A 19881-nucleotide genomic window follows, 5' to 3' on the forward strand; every position below is an offset into this window, starting at 1 on the left:
CCAATGCCTAATAAAATCAATAGTAAAGGATGTCTAAACGATTTTAAATTCTCATCCTTCATTTAATAAAAAAATACATAGCATAATAATTTTAACTTACCCTGGAAGAAACTCTTTCCCATGCTTGCTTCACCATAGCTTGATCGAGTGATAATTTACCATCTTTCCTTAATGACTGGGTTGCAAGTTCAATCTGTTTCCTTTTTACCTCATATTGTACTTTGAAATGCTTAAATGACTGCAAGGAGAAAATCACATCAATATAGTACAGAGTCAAAGAGTTAAATTCTTCAACATTTATGGAGTACTACAACCTATGACAATTTTGTACTGATAGAAGTCCTAATCCTTCATGAAGAAGGGTAGCATTAAACTTCCACACTTACTTGTATATTTATTACTTATATATAGGTAGGACTTTTGTATTTCCCTTCAGTTATCAGATGCCTGAACTCTATATGAAATGAAATAATAACCTATCAGATAAACTGGCAAATCAAATTAATGCTACTTAGGACAATGGCTGCTTTTAGGAATGGTCAAGCTTCAGGAGAAAATTTAGGCCAAAATTTGTATTGCTGACTTAGACATTAACCTTTGAGAGATGGGATAAAAACAAAGCTCTAAGCCCTGTCCTTTCCACCTGTCACTTCATCCAGACTTCAGACATACCTCCTATCTGAGCTAAATCATGCAGGATCTGGAAGGATGGCAGAGACACATGCTCACTTCTAACTAGGACAGTTCTTCTTCACACTGCTAGGAAAAGCTCTGTGTTAGGCAAACCATCTGTGCACTGTCCTACGTAGCAAAGCTGATTCTGACATTATAATTCCTCCACCAATAAAGGCAAGACAGTTTGTGTCCTTATTTCTTTAAACAACAATATATTGACTCACATATATACAGACTGCATAAAATATTGCAGTACTTTTACACATAATAATGTCAATAATTTCTTATCATACACAATTTTCCCTGCTGCTTACCTGATATTTCTCTTGTAAGCTTGTTTCTGCCACCTGTGCTCGGGCTATGTCTCTTTCAAATTGTTCTGCCCACACTTTTAGTTCTCTCAGCACCAGTCTGTCTTCCTTCTGTGATGTAGTACAATCACATATTAAAAAAACTCCATTGCAGCCTATTAGTAGAGGTGTCAGATATAGTCCAGAAATTAACATCTCTATAGCAAGTCAAGGTCATTAGTTGTAGTGAAAGTTGGTGGACCCAATTTTCTTATCATTTACCTAACTGAAAAGCAATTCCTGAGTATAAGAGAACTCAGCAACTAGACAAGAGTCTTGCAGTGGTGAAATCATGACAAACTGGGACAATGCAGAGTCCAAGATATTACTTGCAATTCTCATCTGATATATTAAAACAAAGTCCTTTTAATATACCTTAATAACTAATTTTAGTCTTCCACAGATTTGCTAAGTCAATTTTCAATAAAAGTTAATTAAGCTGAGACAGGAGAGGATTTTTTCATCTTTTACTAACATTTTATTTGCTCGTCTGTTATTGCTGAAAAAGAAATTATTTTCTGAGCAACTCCAGGGCAATCCTTGACATCAAGTTCCCAAGGTCAGAATATTTTACATCGAAAACGAAAAGAAATATAGAAAACCCAATTGTATTCAGTTTCTCTTGCTTCTATGCCATTTTATGGCTTTGAAGAAAAGCATATTTGTTTTACAGTTTTCCTTTAACACTTCAGTCTGTCATAGCACTGCTGCTTCGTAAGGCTGCAAAGTTCTATGCAGAATTCAGTGACTTGGCAGTCAACAGAAAAATACTAACAGGAAATCTCAGGTTTGTGAGCATGTTGTATGTGAAGGTTAGTAGACAACAGAGAGTATTTTGTGCACTGTGTAAGCAGCCTGATCAAGTAGGACACAAGTGTCCATCTCAGATTTCCAAACAATGAACCATATGTGTTGGCTGTTAATCAGAAGCTACTTCTTGAAACCAAAGTAGCCATACTCCTGTAAAATTTGCCCCAAACATATCTATTACAGTGAACAAATGCAATATTCCAGCATATAAGCTAATCACCTAAAATGAGTGATTAAATTTTAAGCATTACATGAGAGAAAACTGGACCACAGGATAAAAAAAAAAATAGTCACTGCCCTGTATTTAAGAAGCCAAGTACGTCTTTTAAAAAAAGATCCTGACCTGGGAAAGGAGCCAGTTATGATTCCTTTCTTTGAAAGTTGCCTCAAATATATAAAATATAATTTCCCTAAACAGGTCAAAAAGCATAGAGTTACTGCTCTTTCAGCCGAAGAAAGGACAGGTTCGTCACATATGAAAGAAATCCTTCTTTAGTGTATTTCTACTGATTCTCTTATTGATCCTCTACTCAAAACAGCGGTATTTGGTTGGACAGAGTTTGCACAACCGATTGTTGCAAAAATCACAGATATTATAGCTGTTAACTTGATAGCTGGGTAGTTCCAGTGAGGTTAACATGGTATTAAGCAGCTGTGCCAGAAACAAAGTTCAGTATAACTTATGCTCCTGGCTTCTGATGCACAAAAGCTAACACCTGAGAAACAGTATAGGATAGATATGACACTTTCCTGCTCCAGATATTTCTAATACTGGGCTTTCCTTGACTGCACATGGTGACTCAAGAAGCCAGAATTCCTAGCACTTCCAACTTCTCAAATCATTTAAATATAGAGAAGACGACGACTCTTCTGGACTGTGTGTGGAAAAATAACATCAAGATTCTTTGAGAAAAACAGCAAAGTCAGGACTACTCCCCTAGGAGGACAATAACAGAATCATTTAGGTTGGAAAGGACCTTTAAGATTGTCCAGTCCAAACAAGAAGAATATAACCAGAGAGAATCTTACCTCATCCCACTATCAGAAAAAGAACTTTGGTATTAAATTTACTCTATTCTTTAGAATCTAAAACTTTAGTGAGACTACTGAGATTTCTATTAGTATTTAGCTGCCAGCTCCATCAAGGCAATACTAAAATATGCATCTTAATGGATTGAAAATCCTGTAACAATCCTACTAAATAAAACTTTCAGTAAGATATTCTTAACCTCAGTAAGAGAACAAGTGTGTCCCAATGTTGCATATATTACTTTTAATTCACACTATAAATTTAGTTTTCTAAAACACTGTTTAGTTTTCTAAAACAGCCATTTCCTCTATGGCTCACACTCATATTGCTGAGAAGCACCTCCTTAAGGTAAGACTTTGAAAGAGTATCAGTGTGCCAGCAACTGTTCATACAGTAATCTGAGCAAAATAGGTATTTTGTAAGGTTCCTGTTATCACAGGAAATTCAATAATGGCAGAAACTGGCTCTGACCAAATCTTTTTGAAATAGACTATCACTGGGATTAAGATACCTCTATGGTACCTGAAGATAAAGAACACAGGAACAGCCTCATCTCTCTTAAATCATATACTGTTTCTCCAACACTAAGTGAAAAGATAATGTTAACAGGTGGCATTGAGTCTTCTGTCATTTTTTAAAATGAGTTAATTAGACATATTTTTGTTTGTTTAATTTTAGAAGATGTAGGTGTTTCAGTAATGGTCTAACTGAATGCTGTTAAAGACACTGCAACAATGCATGATAAGCATTTTATTTATTTATTCATTCATACATTTTCACAAGTTTGCAGTTCAGTGCAACACTTATCACCTGCAAATTTGGTTCTGTGGTCCTTGGTTGATACTAAAGCACTTCAAAATCTCAGCTTGGGTAACTAACAGAAAATATTCACTTAAACACACCGAGGCACTTGTCATTAACATTCCACAGAGCTATCATTCTTAAAACAAGATTTTTATTAGGGCTTAGTGGTTCTTACTCTAAGTAAAAAATATCAAAAGGACATCCTTACAGCTATGTAAACTATTTTCTAAAGCCTGCACATCTGAAGCAGCATACAGATCAGAACGTAAAACACCAAACAAAAGTTATCTAGAGTAATTATAACTGAGTTTTCCCCAGTGTGAGGATCATTGATCTCTCGTAACATTTATTTGAGTTTATCTAAGACCCTGTGACTCACTCAGCATGCTACTTCCAAGCAGTATTTTAAGGTATTAATTTATCCTGATGCCTTTCTATGACTATTCCCTGATTTGCAGAGATTAACAGAACTGGAGCACTCAACTGACAAAGAACATCAAAGAAGGTAATTAGAGAAAAGTGTTTATGAGTTCCAGTATATTAAGGGGCTACAATTTAATTTTACAAAGAAAATTTTCAGCCCAGGCTCAAAGCCAAAACATTAGTCTATTAACTGATATGACACAGTTAATTTGAAAATTACATAACACAGAATACTATAGTGTTTGAAGAGCTAAAAATATCATGAGAATTTTAATCATGGACCAGAAAAGGAGTGCTTTTTTGTGTTCTCTAGTATGTAATTATAAACCAGGAGAGCTGTTCAAATTCTCAGGTACAGACATGATGGAATATTCAAATATTAACTTTTAAATCTAAAAAAATTTAAATCACCTGTTTTTCAGGGACATTGAACTACTCTATTGCATATGTACTGAGAAAATCAAGTCCCTTTAAAAAAGTTTATCCATAAATTTGTTACTGAAACTCATACACCGACAACAGTATCACAGATGCAGGAGGAATGCTGAGCCAAGTATCACCTTCAGGGATGAGCTATTAATGACTCTCTGTAAAAGTAGACTAAATCACTGGAAGAGCTCAGAAAGCTATTTTTGCAGCTGCTTCTCAGGAAATTCCTCTTACATTGGGGAACTCTGCTGGCATAAAGATGTCAGAAATGACAGGATTATCTTCTGAATTACTTGCTCATCAGAACATAAGAAGAGAAAGACTTTACATCAGAAATACTTTGAGGGAGTGTGCTTTCTTTATAGTTAAATTTATACTATGCTAAGGAAATCAACAGAGCTTTAGCCACTTCAAATCTCCTCCAGCTTAAGAAGCAATGCGCTGAGGCTGTGTAACGCTAAGAAGGTATAAGGTCCCATTAAAGATGCCCAAATTTATTTGAATGGATTGAGAATATAGGAATAATTCTGCTTTCAGTATTAATCTTTACTTCAGCACATCACTAGTTAGATATACATAATGCGAGATGAACCCTTGATCATAGTCACTTTAAAATAATCTATTTTTATATATGTATTTCAAAAACCCTATACCAACCAAAAAAACCCCCACGAGTGTGGAACCTGGGTAATTAATTGTATCATGTCAAACTATAAACAGTATTGACTGACTGCAGTGATACCTGTTACTTATTTCATAATATATTCACTTCTGCAGTCTTCCAGTTTCACCTCTGAATGTTCATTTCATATACTCCATGTTAGTTTTCTGAACTTCTCTCAGTTAATACCAGAAAATTATAAGTGTCTAAATGTCCAAGATGATTTAAAAAGTATATTTTTTAAAATATCTTAATTTATGTGAAAAAAGGAGCAGTGTATAACATGCAATTACATATGAATATGCTCTCCTTCCAACCCACAGTCCACGTATACCACTTACACAATCATACTCTAGTATCTACTCTATAAACCTAAAGACATACAAAAATATCCATCTAATCTAAAATGAGATTAGATGTGTAGAAACATCAAGATATAATCTATTCTTTTTCAGGTTTATATCTATATTTAAGAAAACCAAAAGCACAATCTGAGTTCTATTATAGGAAAGTTATTGCTTTTCTATAATATTTCTGTTAAGTCATTTGCAAAGTTAAGGATTAGGCTGCGAGGATCAGCTCATGTAAGAAAGCAGACTTAGATTTATCATGGTCACCTATCTGCTTTTTTGGAAAGATTAACTTAAGGCTAGCAAACCAATGTACATAAAAAACCCCCAAATCTAAAGTCATACAAGTGCAGGATGAAAAAATATAACAACCATGAGAGGTCTAATTCAAGCAATTATTCTGGAGCATTTACCCTTACCTTAAATTTCATAAAAGAAATGACAAAAGTTGAGATTGCTTGAAGTTCCTAGCAATAAGAAACAATAGGGAAAACGAGAAGCAGGGGAAAAAAAAAAAGAGGCAAAATAAAATAAAGCAAAGCAGGCAGAAAGTCCAGAGAGAACAATGAGAGCCACACATGTAGGAATACAAGACGTACTTAAAACTATTATCAAGCTCACGTGCCTGTATCATATCTAGTGAAGTAGTTTTCATATTAGATCTGATTTTCAGGTTATTTGTCACTACATGATTTATTTTATCTGGAAAAATAGTTACTCACCTTAGAGTAACTGTGATTCTTTGAGATGTGTTGACTACACAAGTTCACGTATGTTCATAGCTGGTCCATGCATGAGATATTAGATATCTTTTAATTCTGGAAATGCACATGCAAATAACTGCTCTCTCTGACCACAAATAAGGGATAAGTTTCAATCATTACTCCAATTCTTTCAATGCAAATTCTTTATAAACTGAGCATTGAATCAGGAGGGAAGATGAACAGGAATTTGGGTGGACAACACATCTTGAGGAAACACAGTGGCAGCTGAGTTAGCTGGAGGGTGGGAGAAGAGGGTTAGAAATCTCCTCTTGCCCTCCTCCTCCCTGTCAATAATCACTCAGACATACTTCACTCTGAAGCAGGATTCTTCGAACTAAATTTAGGCATCTGCAACTAAAAAAGTCTCTTTCAGTTCTTTCTGACAGATAGATAAAACCGGTTGTATCTAGCATCTACTGTCCAACTCATTCTACAGCAAGCACTTAATACGTCGGGTGGAATATAACCTAGAAGTCCTTAATTTTGGAAAACAAGAAATTAAGAGTACCCCAAGAGGTCAAGGGATAAGAATCTTGTAATGTTATCTCTCCCAGGTACCTGGATTCTACTACTGAGTGATAAATATTTCATTATTTATTTCCTCTCTACTTCAGGAGGAAGACAAAAAGGCTAAAAATAGGGGAATTATGCTGGTCACAAAACCAAAAAGCATGTCTGGATTTCTTTTTAATCAACTGCCAACATTTTATTCTATTATTACCTAAGGAATGGATTAATCTGACTCAGTTTTAACTCTGTTGAAATGCTCTGCAATACGAGCTTCCAGAAGATAATTTAGGACACTGTCTTAAGAAAGACGCCATCTCAGAAAGGGTCTATCTCTTGCAGACTACAGGTGGAATGCTGCAAGTATCTAGCTTTCAGATTTTAAAGATGGATGAATCCTATCCTAAATAATAAAATTAATAGTAATAAACCAAATAATGTAAAGATGTACATGGATACTCCAGGTCAGTAAGAAGGACTACAGTTCCTTCTCTAGGAAGATGACAAAGAATGATGACATTAGAAATTTAGTGCAATGTCAAACTCTTACTTTCTTCTCAGAATCTGGGAGTTACTGGTTTCTGCAGTGTGACATGCAAGAGATCAGCAGTTTTACCAACATTTATCCAGATTGCTAGTGGAATGTCTTAGTGATATCCAAGAACACAAAGTGGTCTGAGATCAGCACGTCCACATGTCAAATTGATTTGTGTTGTTTTGCTTCCTACTAATTTAGTTGGAATTCTGGATGAAACTCATTAGTTTCTCTTTCATAACTTGGGCTACCATCTCTGCGGGTACAGCCAGAGGCAGGCAGAGCATGGAGTGGCTGAGTCCTGCATTCTTCTGCATCATCTCTACATAAAGTTCAGGAGAAGGTAGTGAGGTTGTTCCTCAAAACCCAATGCCAGCACAGGCAGCAGACCTGGCCAAAACAAACAGAAACTGCACTGTGTGCCATGGCATGGAGATGGCAAGACTGCCTCAGCCTGCCACAGGCCACAGCATGAGGCTTCAGTACTCACTCTGCTTCAGCAGCCCCATTGCTCAGTGGAATGCTGTGACAATGGCACACGTATGTCTCCAGACCAATGTTGCAGACAGCAAAATGAAAAATTCCAGTGCTCAGGCACAAGAATTAAACAGCAAAGCTACAGCTACCTTAGCCACATATAGCCATAAGGAAGGAGAATCACTCCTTTCAAAACTCTTCTCTCTCTCTGTAGGGAATGCAAAGAAACACAGACAAAAATTGCTTCTTCTTTCTCTCTTGCTGGGGCTGAGCAGATTGTCTCAGCAGTGTTTCCTGTGTTTGTCATGAAGAAACCAAATGATCAGGACTAGGAAGTGAGTCATGATAACTTGGCATTGCTGAGTATAGTCATATCACTGCAAAGCCAATGCACTAGAACATACACAAATCAAATCCCAAGCAAATAACATGATTGTAAACAATTCCTCAGAGCAAATAATCAAACATTAGTGTAAACAGAAAGGAACATGTGACAAAATTGTAAATGCCTCTCAAGTCTGAAAGCCCAAAGACTGTACCTAAGCAATTTCTTGGACTATTCTTGTTCTTTTTCAGAAACACTGTGTGACAGAAACATAAATGACACGTTGCTTTAGGTAACAAATTATTGAAATCTCATTGGTGTTATGCTTGAAAACTTCTCAAGGAGCTTTAGGATCCCTTCGTTTGCTACTATCTACAATAAATGTTTGTGTTCTTTGTTTGGCACTACTATTCCTGAAAATAGAAAGACATCTGCAGGATCACCATTTTATTTTCTTCATCTACTAGTAAGCATCTGGAACACTGGTTCCTTTATTTTGAGCTAATCTTTCCCAGTTTTCTTTTTGTACTTGCTTTTCACTTGAACTGCTCATCAAAAGAAAACATAATAAACTATAAGAAAGTTACAAAATGCATTTATATTACTTTAAAAGCCCCCTTTCATGATAAAGAGAAACTTACATCATTCTCCTGCACATCAGTCACTGTATGATGAGGATTGGGATAGTACTTCAAAAACTGGGCTACATAGGTCATGACAGACTTTTCATCTGGCTTTTCAACATCCACATCTAGACAAGCATAGAACATGGAATATTAAAATTTTAGCTGAACGGCACAAAATGCTAATTGAATTCTAAACACCGTGAATTCGCACATCTGACTGAATCCATGTAAGTAGTTCAAACTTTTTTCAACTATACATTAGGTACCTTCTGGATCAAGGAGCCTTGGAATTCCTAGTTCTGCTTCTGCAAGTGCAAAGGCTTCTTCCAGGTTTTCCCTGTTTGACCTTCCCTTCACTTTCTCCATGTCCACTAAATCTGGGCGGACAGCATGAATAACAGAATGAAATGCAACACCACTCCTCCAACTTTGTCCAAAATCTTTGATTTCAATTCCAACCTGCCTAAAGAATACGAAAGAAAAAAGAAGTTACCAACGACATCAGGACTAGATGAAATAGGAGAGGAAACATGATGCTCCACCCAGTGGTTACCCGTCATTAAACCTAAACCATATGTTTTTCCTGTAATGCTATTCAGGTCTACTACAGCTCCATCCATCCACTACATAAATTCATTTTTGCCTATGAAGATCCAAGTGTTTTTTGTCATATACATGCTGTATTTGTCCGCAGTGGGCTTGGTAGTGGGAACAAGTCAATGGTATTTTGAAAAAATGAAGTCCACCAAGGTTCTCAAAGTTCTTGTATGACACACATGGAGTCTGTGGATGTATGCACTTTCATTCACTATTCTCTCACTCCCTATAAATCTCACTGAATTAAAACTACTGCAGTTCAGTTAGGTACACCATCATATGAAAATAACCCCCCAAAACCCTCCAAAAACAAACAACCCTCCCTCCACCCCAAAAAAGCCCATAAAGAACCTCAACCAAACCAAACCTGCATTAACCTGCTATTTTTTTTAAATGAAAGCATGAATAGTGACATCACTGTTGTTTAGTGGGAAATATAACACACAAATTTCTTTATGTTCGTATCAAAAACATGAATGATGCTATAATTTCATATACACACTTAGGCACTAAGGTATTCTTGCCATTGGGAGGTTCACAGCAACAGTAACTCTAAGTGAAAGTTTCATTCAAAGCTCACTGGGATCAGTGAAATGCTTTCACTGACTTTAAGGAGACTTTAAGGAGCTAGCCCTTGCAAATTACTATGTGAAGTAGAACTAGGTAAAGTGCACCATCCTTCCACTAAGTTTCTTTCAACACATTTTATCTACTCTTCCCAATAAAGTTGACAGTTTCATTTATGAATCTATTTGCATTTTGTTTCTTAACAACCGGAAATTGCAGCTGACAGCAAAAAAAATGTGGGATAATCTTACCAAATAAATTAGAAGATTCTCAAATTAACAAGAGATAGCAAGAAATAGCTGAAAAATAACTTGGATTAAAAAGAATGACAATTCAGGGTAATTTTTGTAATATTATGTCCCTTGTATCAAAAAACTGCAGAAGGAGATACATAATTTTCACCACTTGCCTTTCAACAGCAAGTGTCAGAATTTAGTGCTTCTACAAGCTCTCACTTAGGAATGCTAAGTCAGTGTGGGACTGGCAGTGTCACATCAAGTGTTTTGGCATCAGGACTAATACATTGCCATTCAGGCATCTCATTCCCCTTCAGTTCCTCATTCTATCAGAGACAATCCCATTCTTTAGTCAGAAACTATAAAATACGATTGCTTGTAAAATTAATGGAAATCATTACTTATTGTAATGATTATTGTATGGTGGCAACATTTAGCAGCCCCAGTTGTCTAAAAGAATATGGTGAGGTGCTACATAAATATATATATAGGAAGGTACTATATAACTACAGAGCAAAAGGAGGATCCCTGACTGAGAGAGCTTAGAATCTGAGTAAAAAGTTTGCACTTAAGATATAAAATAAGTTAATTTGTAAGTTACTTACTTTGCTGCTGTGTACTGTAACCATTTTAATAAAGCCTTCCTGGCACTTCCTTGGACCTTGGTTACCACCTTCCGTTTGCTTGGGGGACTTGCAGTTTCTGAACTGACAACACTTTCCACAGAAGAAGCGCTGCTAGACAACGACTGCAGCTGTGGGAGATTGCTGGTAAGCTCTTCGATCTGTAGGGAAAAAAATGTTAATGGACTCTTTGTAGTTAATTCACACCAGTTTCTTTAACTATTTCCTAATACAACTGTCAAAACAAAGTTGGGCCGAAGGGATGATTAACATGCTGTACATCAAAGGAGCTTCGAAACTGCTAATGTATGTGCCCAGGTGATGGTCTTATATTCAGAAGTACAAGGCATCTAGCAATCACTGACTTGACACCCTACAGCTAGAACAATATGCAAGTGTGTCATGTTATCTATTATGACAAATTACCATCAACATAGGAGACAATGACTTACATTTAGCTTGAATTCAAATTATAAAACAATCCACTAATTTCCAAGGAAGCTCATTCAATTAAAGAATGGCAATGACCTCAGTGATCTCATCTGCATAGTTCATTACTTACTATTGTACTGTTTTGGCATAAACTCAGTTGGGGTTTTTCTTAGAGGCACCTTGTCAAGAAATAGTGAATGTACTGCAACTGCAGACAAGTGCTTTCATAGTGCTTGTCGAGTGTGTAGGACAGTTATATCTTTCATCAAATGAAAATCATTAACTCTTTTAAGAACATTAACTTAACTAACAACTAACTTAGTTCTTTAAAATAACAAAGTTATATCCAGAGGATGTTGCAAGATTTTCTATGTTGTCTACTTAAAATCCAAAGTCACATCCCAGAATGAGCCTGCCACAATGAGAACCACAGCTCTGATGCATTTCTGCTTTCATTCATGTTAAAATGATATATCTGCCTGTGACAACTAAAAAAAAGCTCAGAAAATGACCCAAATAAAACTGATTCAGAGAACTAGAGTTTCAATAAGTCTGAGAAGCATACTATTCTCTGTTCATCTGAAAGAGCCACAAATTAAAATGTTAATATCATTCTGACTAACTTTTATTCTAAGATCTAAGCTATTAAGGTATCACAGTGGTTGGTGCTAAGGAGAACAGCATCCCTGAGACATGGAAGTTACATCACAAGGGAGCCAAAGCACTCCATATAGAAGAGCAACAAAATCAGTTGTTTTTTTAAGTGTTGAGCAGTGACTCACTTTGTTAACCCATATGCACAGGATTTAGGAAGCCAGTTTTCCCTCCCACCTAGCTTCAACAGAATGCAAATGATTTCTCCTCTACAAACGCAACCCTCTCTCAATCTACATCATTTGCAGCTAAATTTTATCCCTGCAAATATCTGCATCTCCCAGTGAAATCACCATTTTTACATGTATAGTTTGACAATAATTACTGTCTGACACCAATTGCACTGGAATTAGACATACAGCACAGTCACCACTGAGGTTGCTAAAGATACTTGTAACAACAATCCACAATTCTGTTCTTTTCCTCTTTTGCTCTGTTGGATTCTTTAGAGAAAGTAGAAGAATATGTTTCAGTGATGAAGGAACTCCATTCTAGGCAAAGACCAATCTACTCTAAAGACAAATATCTGATTTTACTCAATGTGAAACACCCTGACCATCAACTGTTGCTTTTTTCAGGAGCAGATCCTCAGCTAATTATGAAGTGACTTAGCTATGATGAAAGACTGGAACTACACCAGTTCCTATGAAGTGATGATCTGAACCATTATTTGAGCAAGCTACACTGAAGTATGAGAAACGTAATACCTGAAAATATAAAATTATGGTCCACACCAAGCCAAGCACAATAGAAGGCCTGCCATCAGCAATATCAGTTGAGTTTATGTTGACAAGCTTAATCTATATAGGAAAGAAAACATGTGTTATTACCACACAAAAAGAATAACAATTCTGAAATGCCTTTCAAATAGGTTTTATATTTTAAATACATTTCTGCAATCAAAAAGTTTCTTCATTAAAAACCACAAGCATTGAATGATGCAATTTCACTTTTCATACAAGCATAGCTATAGGCAATGAAAGATTTTTAAGACCATTGCACGCTATTACTTGTAGAAAACATATTTCATTTCAAGCGGAAAGAACAATAAAAATTAGATAGAAACATTGTACAAACCGGAGATCCTCTGTATATGGACTAGCATGAAAAGCAAAGGGAAAAATACGACATGGAAATAAATTTTTAATTATTAAGTATTACACAAATGCATTAATCTAATTTTATCACGTGAAGAAAGCACATTTTTTGCCACATCTTCCAATACATTTAATCAGGAGAGCAAATTAAATACTCTGTAACAGATTTTAAATTATGCAGGGTTTCTTGATATAGTTCTAATACATTTGGAATGAAAAAAGAAAAGTGAGTTTAAGACTAAAAATTTAAAAAAGAAAAGGGGGGGAATGCATAAAAGAAAAAAACAGAAAAAACAATGCCACTGTTCTCCAGCAGAGAACCTCTTATTGTAAAGGACATCACAACCACTGATTAAGGCTCCCTTGCAAGACAAACCTAACTATAGCTCTTCTAAAAATAGAGTGGGAAAAAAGTAGTTGTCCAAGGTCAAATTAAGTTTTTCAACAGAAACGGGAACAGAGTCCATGACACTCAACTCTCAAATGCTAATCTGTAGTCCAAATAAAATATCACTCTAAAATAAGCTCATAAGATAAAAGGTAGGAAAGGAGGGAATAAAGAATATAAGAGAAATTAACAGATAGATAACGCTCAAGGAAATATGAATAAAACAGATAGTATTGGAAAATTAGCAAATACGTTAGTAGTTATTTCCTCAGCAAAACCAAGAGTCAGCCACCAATCATGATAAAAATATGAATGACTGCTAAAGTGTTCATGCACTACAAGCTTGCTCATGGACAAAGGTTATGGAAAAAACTTGGAGAATAGTCCAAGCAAAAGAGAGACATCGGCTTTAGGTGACCTCATTTGTCTCTCCAAAGCAGAGGAAAGACTGTAGTTCTCTGAACCAATAGCTGGAAACCACTAGACAATGTCAAGAGCAAACAAAAAAATTGTTGTGCAGAGTTGTAAAGTTTTTTTCAGAATTAAATCTCCACAGGTTACTTAGGAAGAGGCAGAGGAGAAATCCCCACAGGTTTCCAATCCCCTCCATCAAGAAATTGGACAAAACTCTAGGAAAATTAGCACTACTTGTTTCTCTTCCAGTCAGTAAGAAAAATCTTCTATTACCTACCTAAAGAAAAATATACCTCATTGTCTCAGCTGAACCAATTCCAACAAAAGCTCTTCTTTTTCTGGAAAGTGAGGGTTCTTAATATGTACTACAGTTCAAAAGATTTACAGGGACTCAGCTAAAGCTTCTCATTAGGTTACTGTTCATAGAAGCATAGCCTATCTATTCTAGTTATTGTGTTACCTTTATCTTATATGCCATTAAAATGGATCCAAAATGAAAAATAAACTTTTCAGAATGACAAAAAAACCAATTTGGCCCAGAATAACATCTGTTAATTGTGAGCTGCAGTTTGTAGTACAACAGGAGTATTTGCAGAACGCTGTTTTGACAATGAAAATAGGAAGTTGATTAAATGTGTAAAAAGTTTAAAGTTTATTTATGGGGAAGCCCATGGAGGAAGGAGACCCTGCTGGCACTTCCAAAAGCTCTGTGCACAGCCACTCACATGCATTTGTTCACCTTTGAGTACAGTCCAGGGACTGCATTGACTTTCTAAAGAGGCATTTGTTGTCTGAAAAGCATCCCCACCTCCTCTGGGAGGAAAAGGGTGACAGACTGGTTGGATAGATAAATCCTTCAGACTGGATTCAACCTATGGACCACCTGCTATGGACTACACTGATATACCTGACGTCCTGCATATTTCCAACTCCCTCTAGAAGAATATATGGCACATTAATACAATGTACATATGAAAGTAACTCAGACAAGTCCAGGCAAAAATATTCAGATATCAGAAGCAAAAACACAGTATTCCATTTCTGGCAATCTATCTTGATTTTTGGGAGGGTCAGTTTCCTAGCTGCAACATTGTTATTTCTGGGATCTAAGATGGGTCATTCAAAGTTTGGGTCACTAAACTTTGTGTCACTGAACATGTTGTGACATGTAAATAGGGAAGTATGGGTGTTTTGCTCTTTACCTCAGCCTTGCCTTAGGTTATATGGGTCTCAAGACAAAACAGTTATCTCTGTATCTAAGCTTCCTCTATCGGTCTGCATATGATATGGTTTGTATCAACAGGTTATACTTCTTGAAATAGTGAAACCGTGAGCTAAAGCTGAATTTTGGTTCAGGAATATTCTCGCCTTTGCTTTGGTTATACATTTTTCAATTTTAAAAACTTCTCTTCTAGATTTCTTTCTACGGGCACCTGCCAAGATTGTTTCCCACATAACATAAATGTAATTAGCTCAAGATGTCAGTGAGTTAAAGAGAGGGAAAGACAGCGAAAACCCAACAATTGCCAGTGTACCGCATTGTGGAGCCATAAAATTCATCAGGTGAGATATCTGCATTGAGAAAAATTAAACTGAAATGCAGAAATTAGAGGAGCAAAATATCTATAATCTATTTAAAAAATCCAGATGCAAGTTGTTACAATACAGAGAGAAAAGTCAGGGAAAAAAGGTATAAGTAGATTGCTTTTATTTGATATGCATACCTAGATCACACTGAATTTTTAGGTTTTCTGTCTTTTGCTAAGTTTATAAAATATTTTGTTTCTTTTCCACAGTCACTGGCTGTACCAGAATAAATCCAAACCTTAGTCTGCCAAACTACTAGGGGGTCACACTGTCCTAAATTTTCACATCTATAATTTCAGATTTTTGCATGTCAAATCTAGTGAAGTCCAGAAATCTACTCTTTTAATTATAAATGAATGTCTCTCCTGAAATAAAGTTCATTCTTTGCTGAGAACAGCAAGAGGGAAGTAGAGAACATGAGGAGCTGGAGATCACTTAAAAAAAAAAAAAAAAAGACCATCCAAGATGATTCATTATTAATTAATTAAAAAAAAACCCACAAGTTTCACCCTATACATTGTTACATGTTAGTGTTGGATCTTATAATTTTGGATCTGCAGATTTTAGGCACTGCATAAACTGAAGGCTGCATACATAGCTCAAATTTTGGAGAAAAAAATCAGATGGGTGCATACAAATAATACCTTTAAGGAAACAAAGAAAAAAAAAGGAAAACCAGGGCTAAGTGTTACCATACCTACCCGTCTTCCTTCTAGAAACTTAAGAGCTGTGCCAATGTTGGCAACCCAGTGAATTCTCTTCAGCTGACGTCCCTGTTCACAAGGCTTAAAGGTAATGAACAGATTAAACTCCAATTAGTTTTATGCCAATTTAAAAATGAAGTTCCAGGTTATCATCAATACCTACGTACCTACCATAGTCTGATTTACATGTAAAAATGCCCCTTAGAACAGTCAAATTGTCGAACTGTATATCTGCATACACCAACAGGGAGGACTGACACATATAGGGGACATAAACATGATACTTCCATTATAAAAAAGTTACGTATGTCTTAATAACCTCAGGATGCAAGCTGTTGGCTTCAGTCCATAAACATCATCAAATCAGAGAACTGTTCTTCTTATGTAAAATAAGCTACTACTATTTTTATACGCATGTACACACACACACACACATATATATATATGGGTATTTGAGAGAAGGTAAAATTCCCTCAGTGAAATATTTTTGCCTGCAAAGTATAAGTCAAAGTGATTGTTATTTAAAAAAATCATTCTGCAGTGAAGATATTTTACCTATGAATTTTCATCCCATCTCTCTAATACCTTAATGGCAATTAAAACACCAGCTATCACAAATTCCCACCGAACAATGAATTTTGCTTCAGAAAAGTAGGCTAAAAAAAGACAGAACATATCCTAGGCTTCTAATACACTACAGTGGAATTAAATTCCCCACTGAATCTTATGTTGTAATGCAAATATAAAACTATTATGATTTAAATTCCTGTTCATGATGTTACAAATGGGTTTAACATGGGCCCGCTATAGATTCTGACATTACTCTTGCAGTTACTACAGGATATCATATGCTGGTATATACAACCTTTAAATTCACCAGACACTGTTCCAGTTCTGGAATATCTCTCATCTTACCCTAATTAATATAGGCAGGATACAATCCAATGAATTTCATTGTAACATGTGCCATCGTTAAAATTCCTTTCCTATTTTACTACTTCTGATTTGCCACAAGAGGGAGGCTTTCTATCTTAGACTAACAGAAACAGAAATGGGTATATTTCAACAGAATAGAAACCCTTGAAAGTCCAGTTTCTTCCCATCTTAAAGTAAAATCGTTTTTGTAGTTTGATTTACTACCTAATCTGTGGTTTCACTTGCAATCAAAACAGAAGTGAAACACGAAAAAGAGGGCACTTGCAAATTGCCTGCATGTAAGGAAACTGGCAACACCTGGAGCAAGTCTGTTTCACTACTCCTTCAGATGCTGTCATCTGATCTGCAAGCTGGTGTGGGGAAAGTCAGAGCCCTTGGCCTAAAATCCTTTTTTTTTTCTCCTATGGAGAAAACTATCCTGGCTCCCAAGAGATAGTCTATTTGCCATGTACACACTGTCCTCTCTGTACAAAACTTGGCTGTCAAAAAGTCATTTGGCATCATTTAAGGTTCTTTACATTAGCAAAGCAGCTGTCAAGGCAAATGGATATAAGCCCCCATGAAATGTGAGGGGTTAGTAGTTATTTTTTTTTCTGAGAGAAAGCTGTAAATTTAACAGGAAAAGACTGTCATTTTTTCAAGATGTATAGAAATAGCTTGCAGTTTAGACCTTGACTGTGGTAACATCTGGATGAACTGCACAGAATAATACAAATATGCAATTTTTATGAACTACTATGACAAAATTAATAAAAAAATGCATACAATCAAGAATGCCTGTAATAATCTGTAATAATATTTTTGTAGCCAGATAGCCCATTCTGTGAAAAACTTGTTTCCCTATTTAGCAATACGTTTTTTTACATGATTCAAATACAGAAGCTTATTAGAAAATTATATCCTAGAGAAGATATGCAACTATCTTGTACATTTAGAAGGAAGGAAGTTCTTACCAACTTCTGCCCTGAAAGAACCTCCAAAAGGGCAATTAGCATTACCCCATCTTTGATGTCTTCAAACAGATCATTCACCAGCATGGGAGGATTGCGCTGGAAAGGGAGAAGACTTCAGATATTATAAAAGCTCACCAGTATCACATCCTAACTGTTTTCCCTTCAAACAGAACCACAGAGTGGCTGGTCCCCTTCTTTGTGTTTTATAATGTTTAACATCAATGTATCCTTTAACCATTGCTTTGCCACCACACTGTTTAACTACTTCACATTTCTGGCACAGGACTGTAACACTAGATGCTTTCTGCCACTGATGATACAATGGAAAAAACCTCCTTCTCCCTGAAACAAGCAAAGAAACACACCAACAACTGCCTCTGAGTCTATAAAATAACACAAAACTTACAGATCTATTACAGTCACATTTCAATCTATCAGCATATTTTCCCTAGTGTTAAGTATGTCACAGAAATTTCACTCTCTCAGTCCGAGGAATACGAGGAGCTGTAAGAAGGAAAGATCCCTAGAGCAGTGTAGCTGGTTGAGCAGTGCTGCTACTTTCTCACAGCTGACAGTTGTTACACTGAGTTGCTGTATTTCCTCTCCTCCAGGCCTTGCAGGCTTCTGGTGCCGTTAGCACTGTGTCAGCTCCTACTCAAGACAAATTGCTCAGCATATGCCTTTACATTTGCAAGCACAACAATGATGATACTGAAAAATATGTAAATAGATGATCTTTTAGAAATTTTAAATAACAAGGTCACATCATAAAGCTCTGTATTTTTAAATGCATCTCGGTTTGTGGAACTACCACTCTCAGCTGGTCGGTATTTTAATGATCACAAAATGTCTCTTAGAAATAAAAAGTTTAAACTTGCTCCAGCTGACATATAGCTCTGCCCTCCATCAGATTGTGAGCGTTCATATACCTTTTAAGGATAATAATGATTGCAATAATAATACCTGCTAATTCACTAAAATGACAATGAGACTAAAAAATTCTTGAAACTACTTTAGATTTAATAACTTGTTTTTGGGATACTTATTAAAAAGGGTGCTTGAACAACAACTTACCAATGACTTTCGTTGTGTAGAAACAGAGATTTGAAAAGATGACCCTAACAAATGAAACACTGCCCTTGAAAAGCTAAAAATGCTATAATAAATCAGGAGAAAGCAAAGGTTTCTAGCTCCCAAAATCAAAATGTCCTGTCTTAATTGTGTATATAAAATAAAGCAGCACTACAACTCATTACAAGGGTATATTTAGTCATAGTTCTTTTTTAATTCCTAGCAATGCAATAGATAGTGAATCATGCTCTTCCTTAATATAGCACTAAAGAAATCAGTGGAGCAAACAGGTCACTGGAGATTAATTTCTCCCAGTCTTGAATCACAGGCAGTTGATATAAATGCAATTAATTTTCCTCACCTTCTATGTTATCATTTCCCATCTGAAGTTTGGAGCAGCTTTGGTTTTATCAGTATTACCACATGACAAAACACTGAAGAATTATGTGCTAAAATAATTTAGCCATAAAGACAAGAGGATTATAGCAGCTGCCACCCTAATTCAACAAGACGTGAAAGCCTAAAAAAAAAATCTCACCACCTATCTAACTGTTCCAGTAGTGGAGGGCACTTTTTGTTGCTGGAAGGTTGCATAATTACAAGCACTGCCACTGTTTTAGCAGTACACACCATATACCTTACAGCCAATAAAACAGGAACAGAAAGTAGATACAACATCTGTGCCACAAGATCTCTTGTATGAAACTCCTCTAAGAGGGAAAATTAGTTATTTATACAGATTGCCAAAAACATTCTCTGTAACACACTTTATAATACAATGTTTTTTACTGCCCTGAATGTGTTAACACCAAATTACAAGGAGATAAGATGCTCATTGTGTTTCATAAATCACTTG

General features: G+C 35.9%; 1 protein-coding gene across 14 annotated transcripts in view; it reads right to left on the reverse strand.

The window, feature by feature from the left end:
* The window catches only part of SYNE1 (spectrin repeat containing nuclear envelope protein 1), a 298629-nt gene that overhangs the window by 229052 nt on the left and 49696 nt on the right, over window positions 1-19881 (reverse strand). For 11 of the 14 annotated variants that reach the window (XM_032684535.1, XM_032684534.1, XM_032684533.1 and 8 more), the window contains 9 exons: window positions 17955-18050; window positions 16063-16146; window positions 12953-12973; window positions 12583-12675; window positions 10772-10950; window positions 9033-9229; window positions 8782-8891; window positions 990-1097; window positions 101-238 (listed from right to left, as the gene is read on the reverse strand). In XM_032684535.1, the coding sequence (XP_032540426.1) occupies window positions 101-238; window positions 990-1097; window positions 8782-8891; window positions 9033-9229; window positions 10772-10950; window positions 12583-12675; window positions 12953-12973; window positions 16063-16146; window positions 17955-18050 (1026 nt within the window). Of the gene's footprint in view, window positions 1-100; window positions 239-672; window positions 694-989; window positions 1098-8781; window positions 8892-9032; window positions 9230-10771; window positions 10951-12582; window positions 12676-12952; window positions 12974-16062; window positions 16147-17954; window positions 18051-19881 lie in introns of those variants that run through there. The other 3 variants (XM_032684546.1, XM_032684531.1, XM_032684542.1) reach the window with 2 other exon arrangements.

The sequence above is a fragment of the Chiroxiphia lanceolata genome, chromosome 3, assembly GCF_009829145.1.
Source record: "Chiroxiphia lanceolata isolate bChiLan1 chromosome 3, bChiLan1.pri, whole genome shotgun sequence".
NCBI lineage: Eukaryota > Metazoa > Chordata > Aves > Passeriformes > Pipridae > Chiroxiphia > Chiroxiphia lanceolata.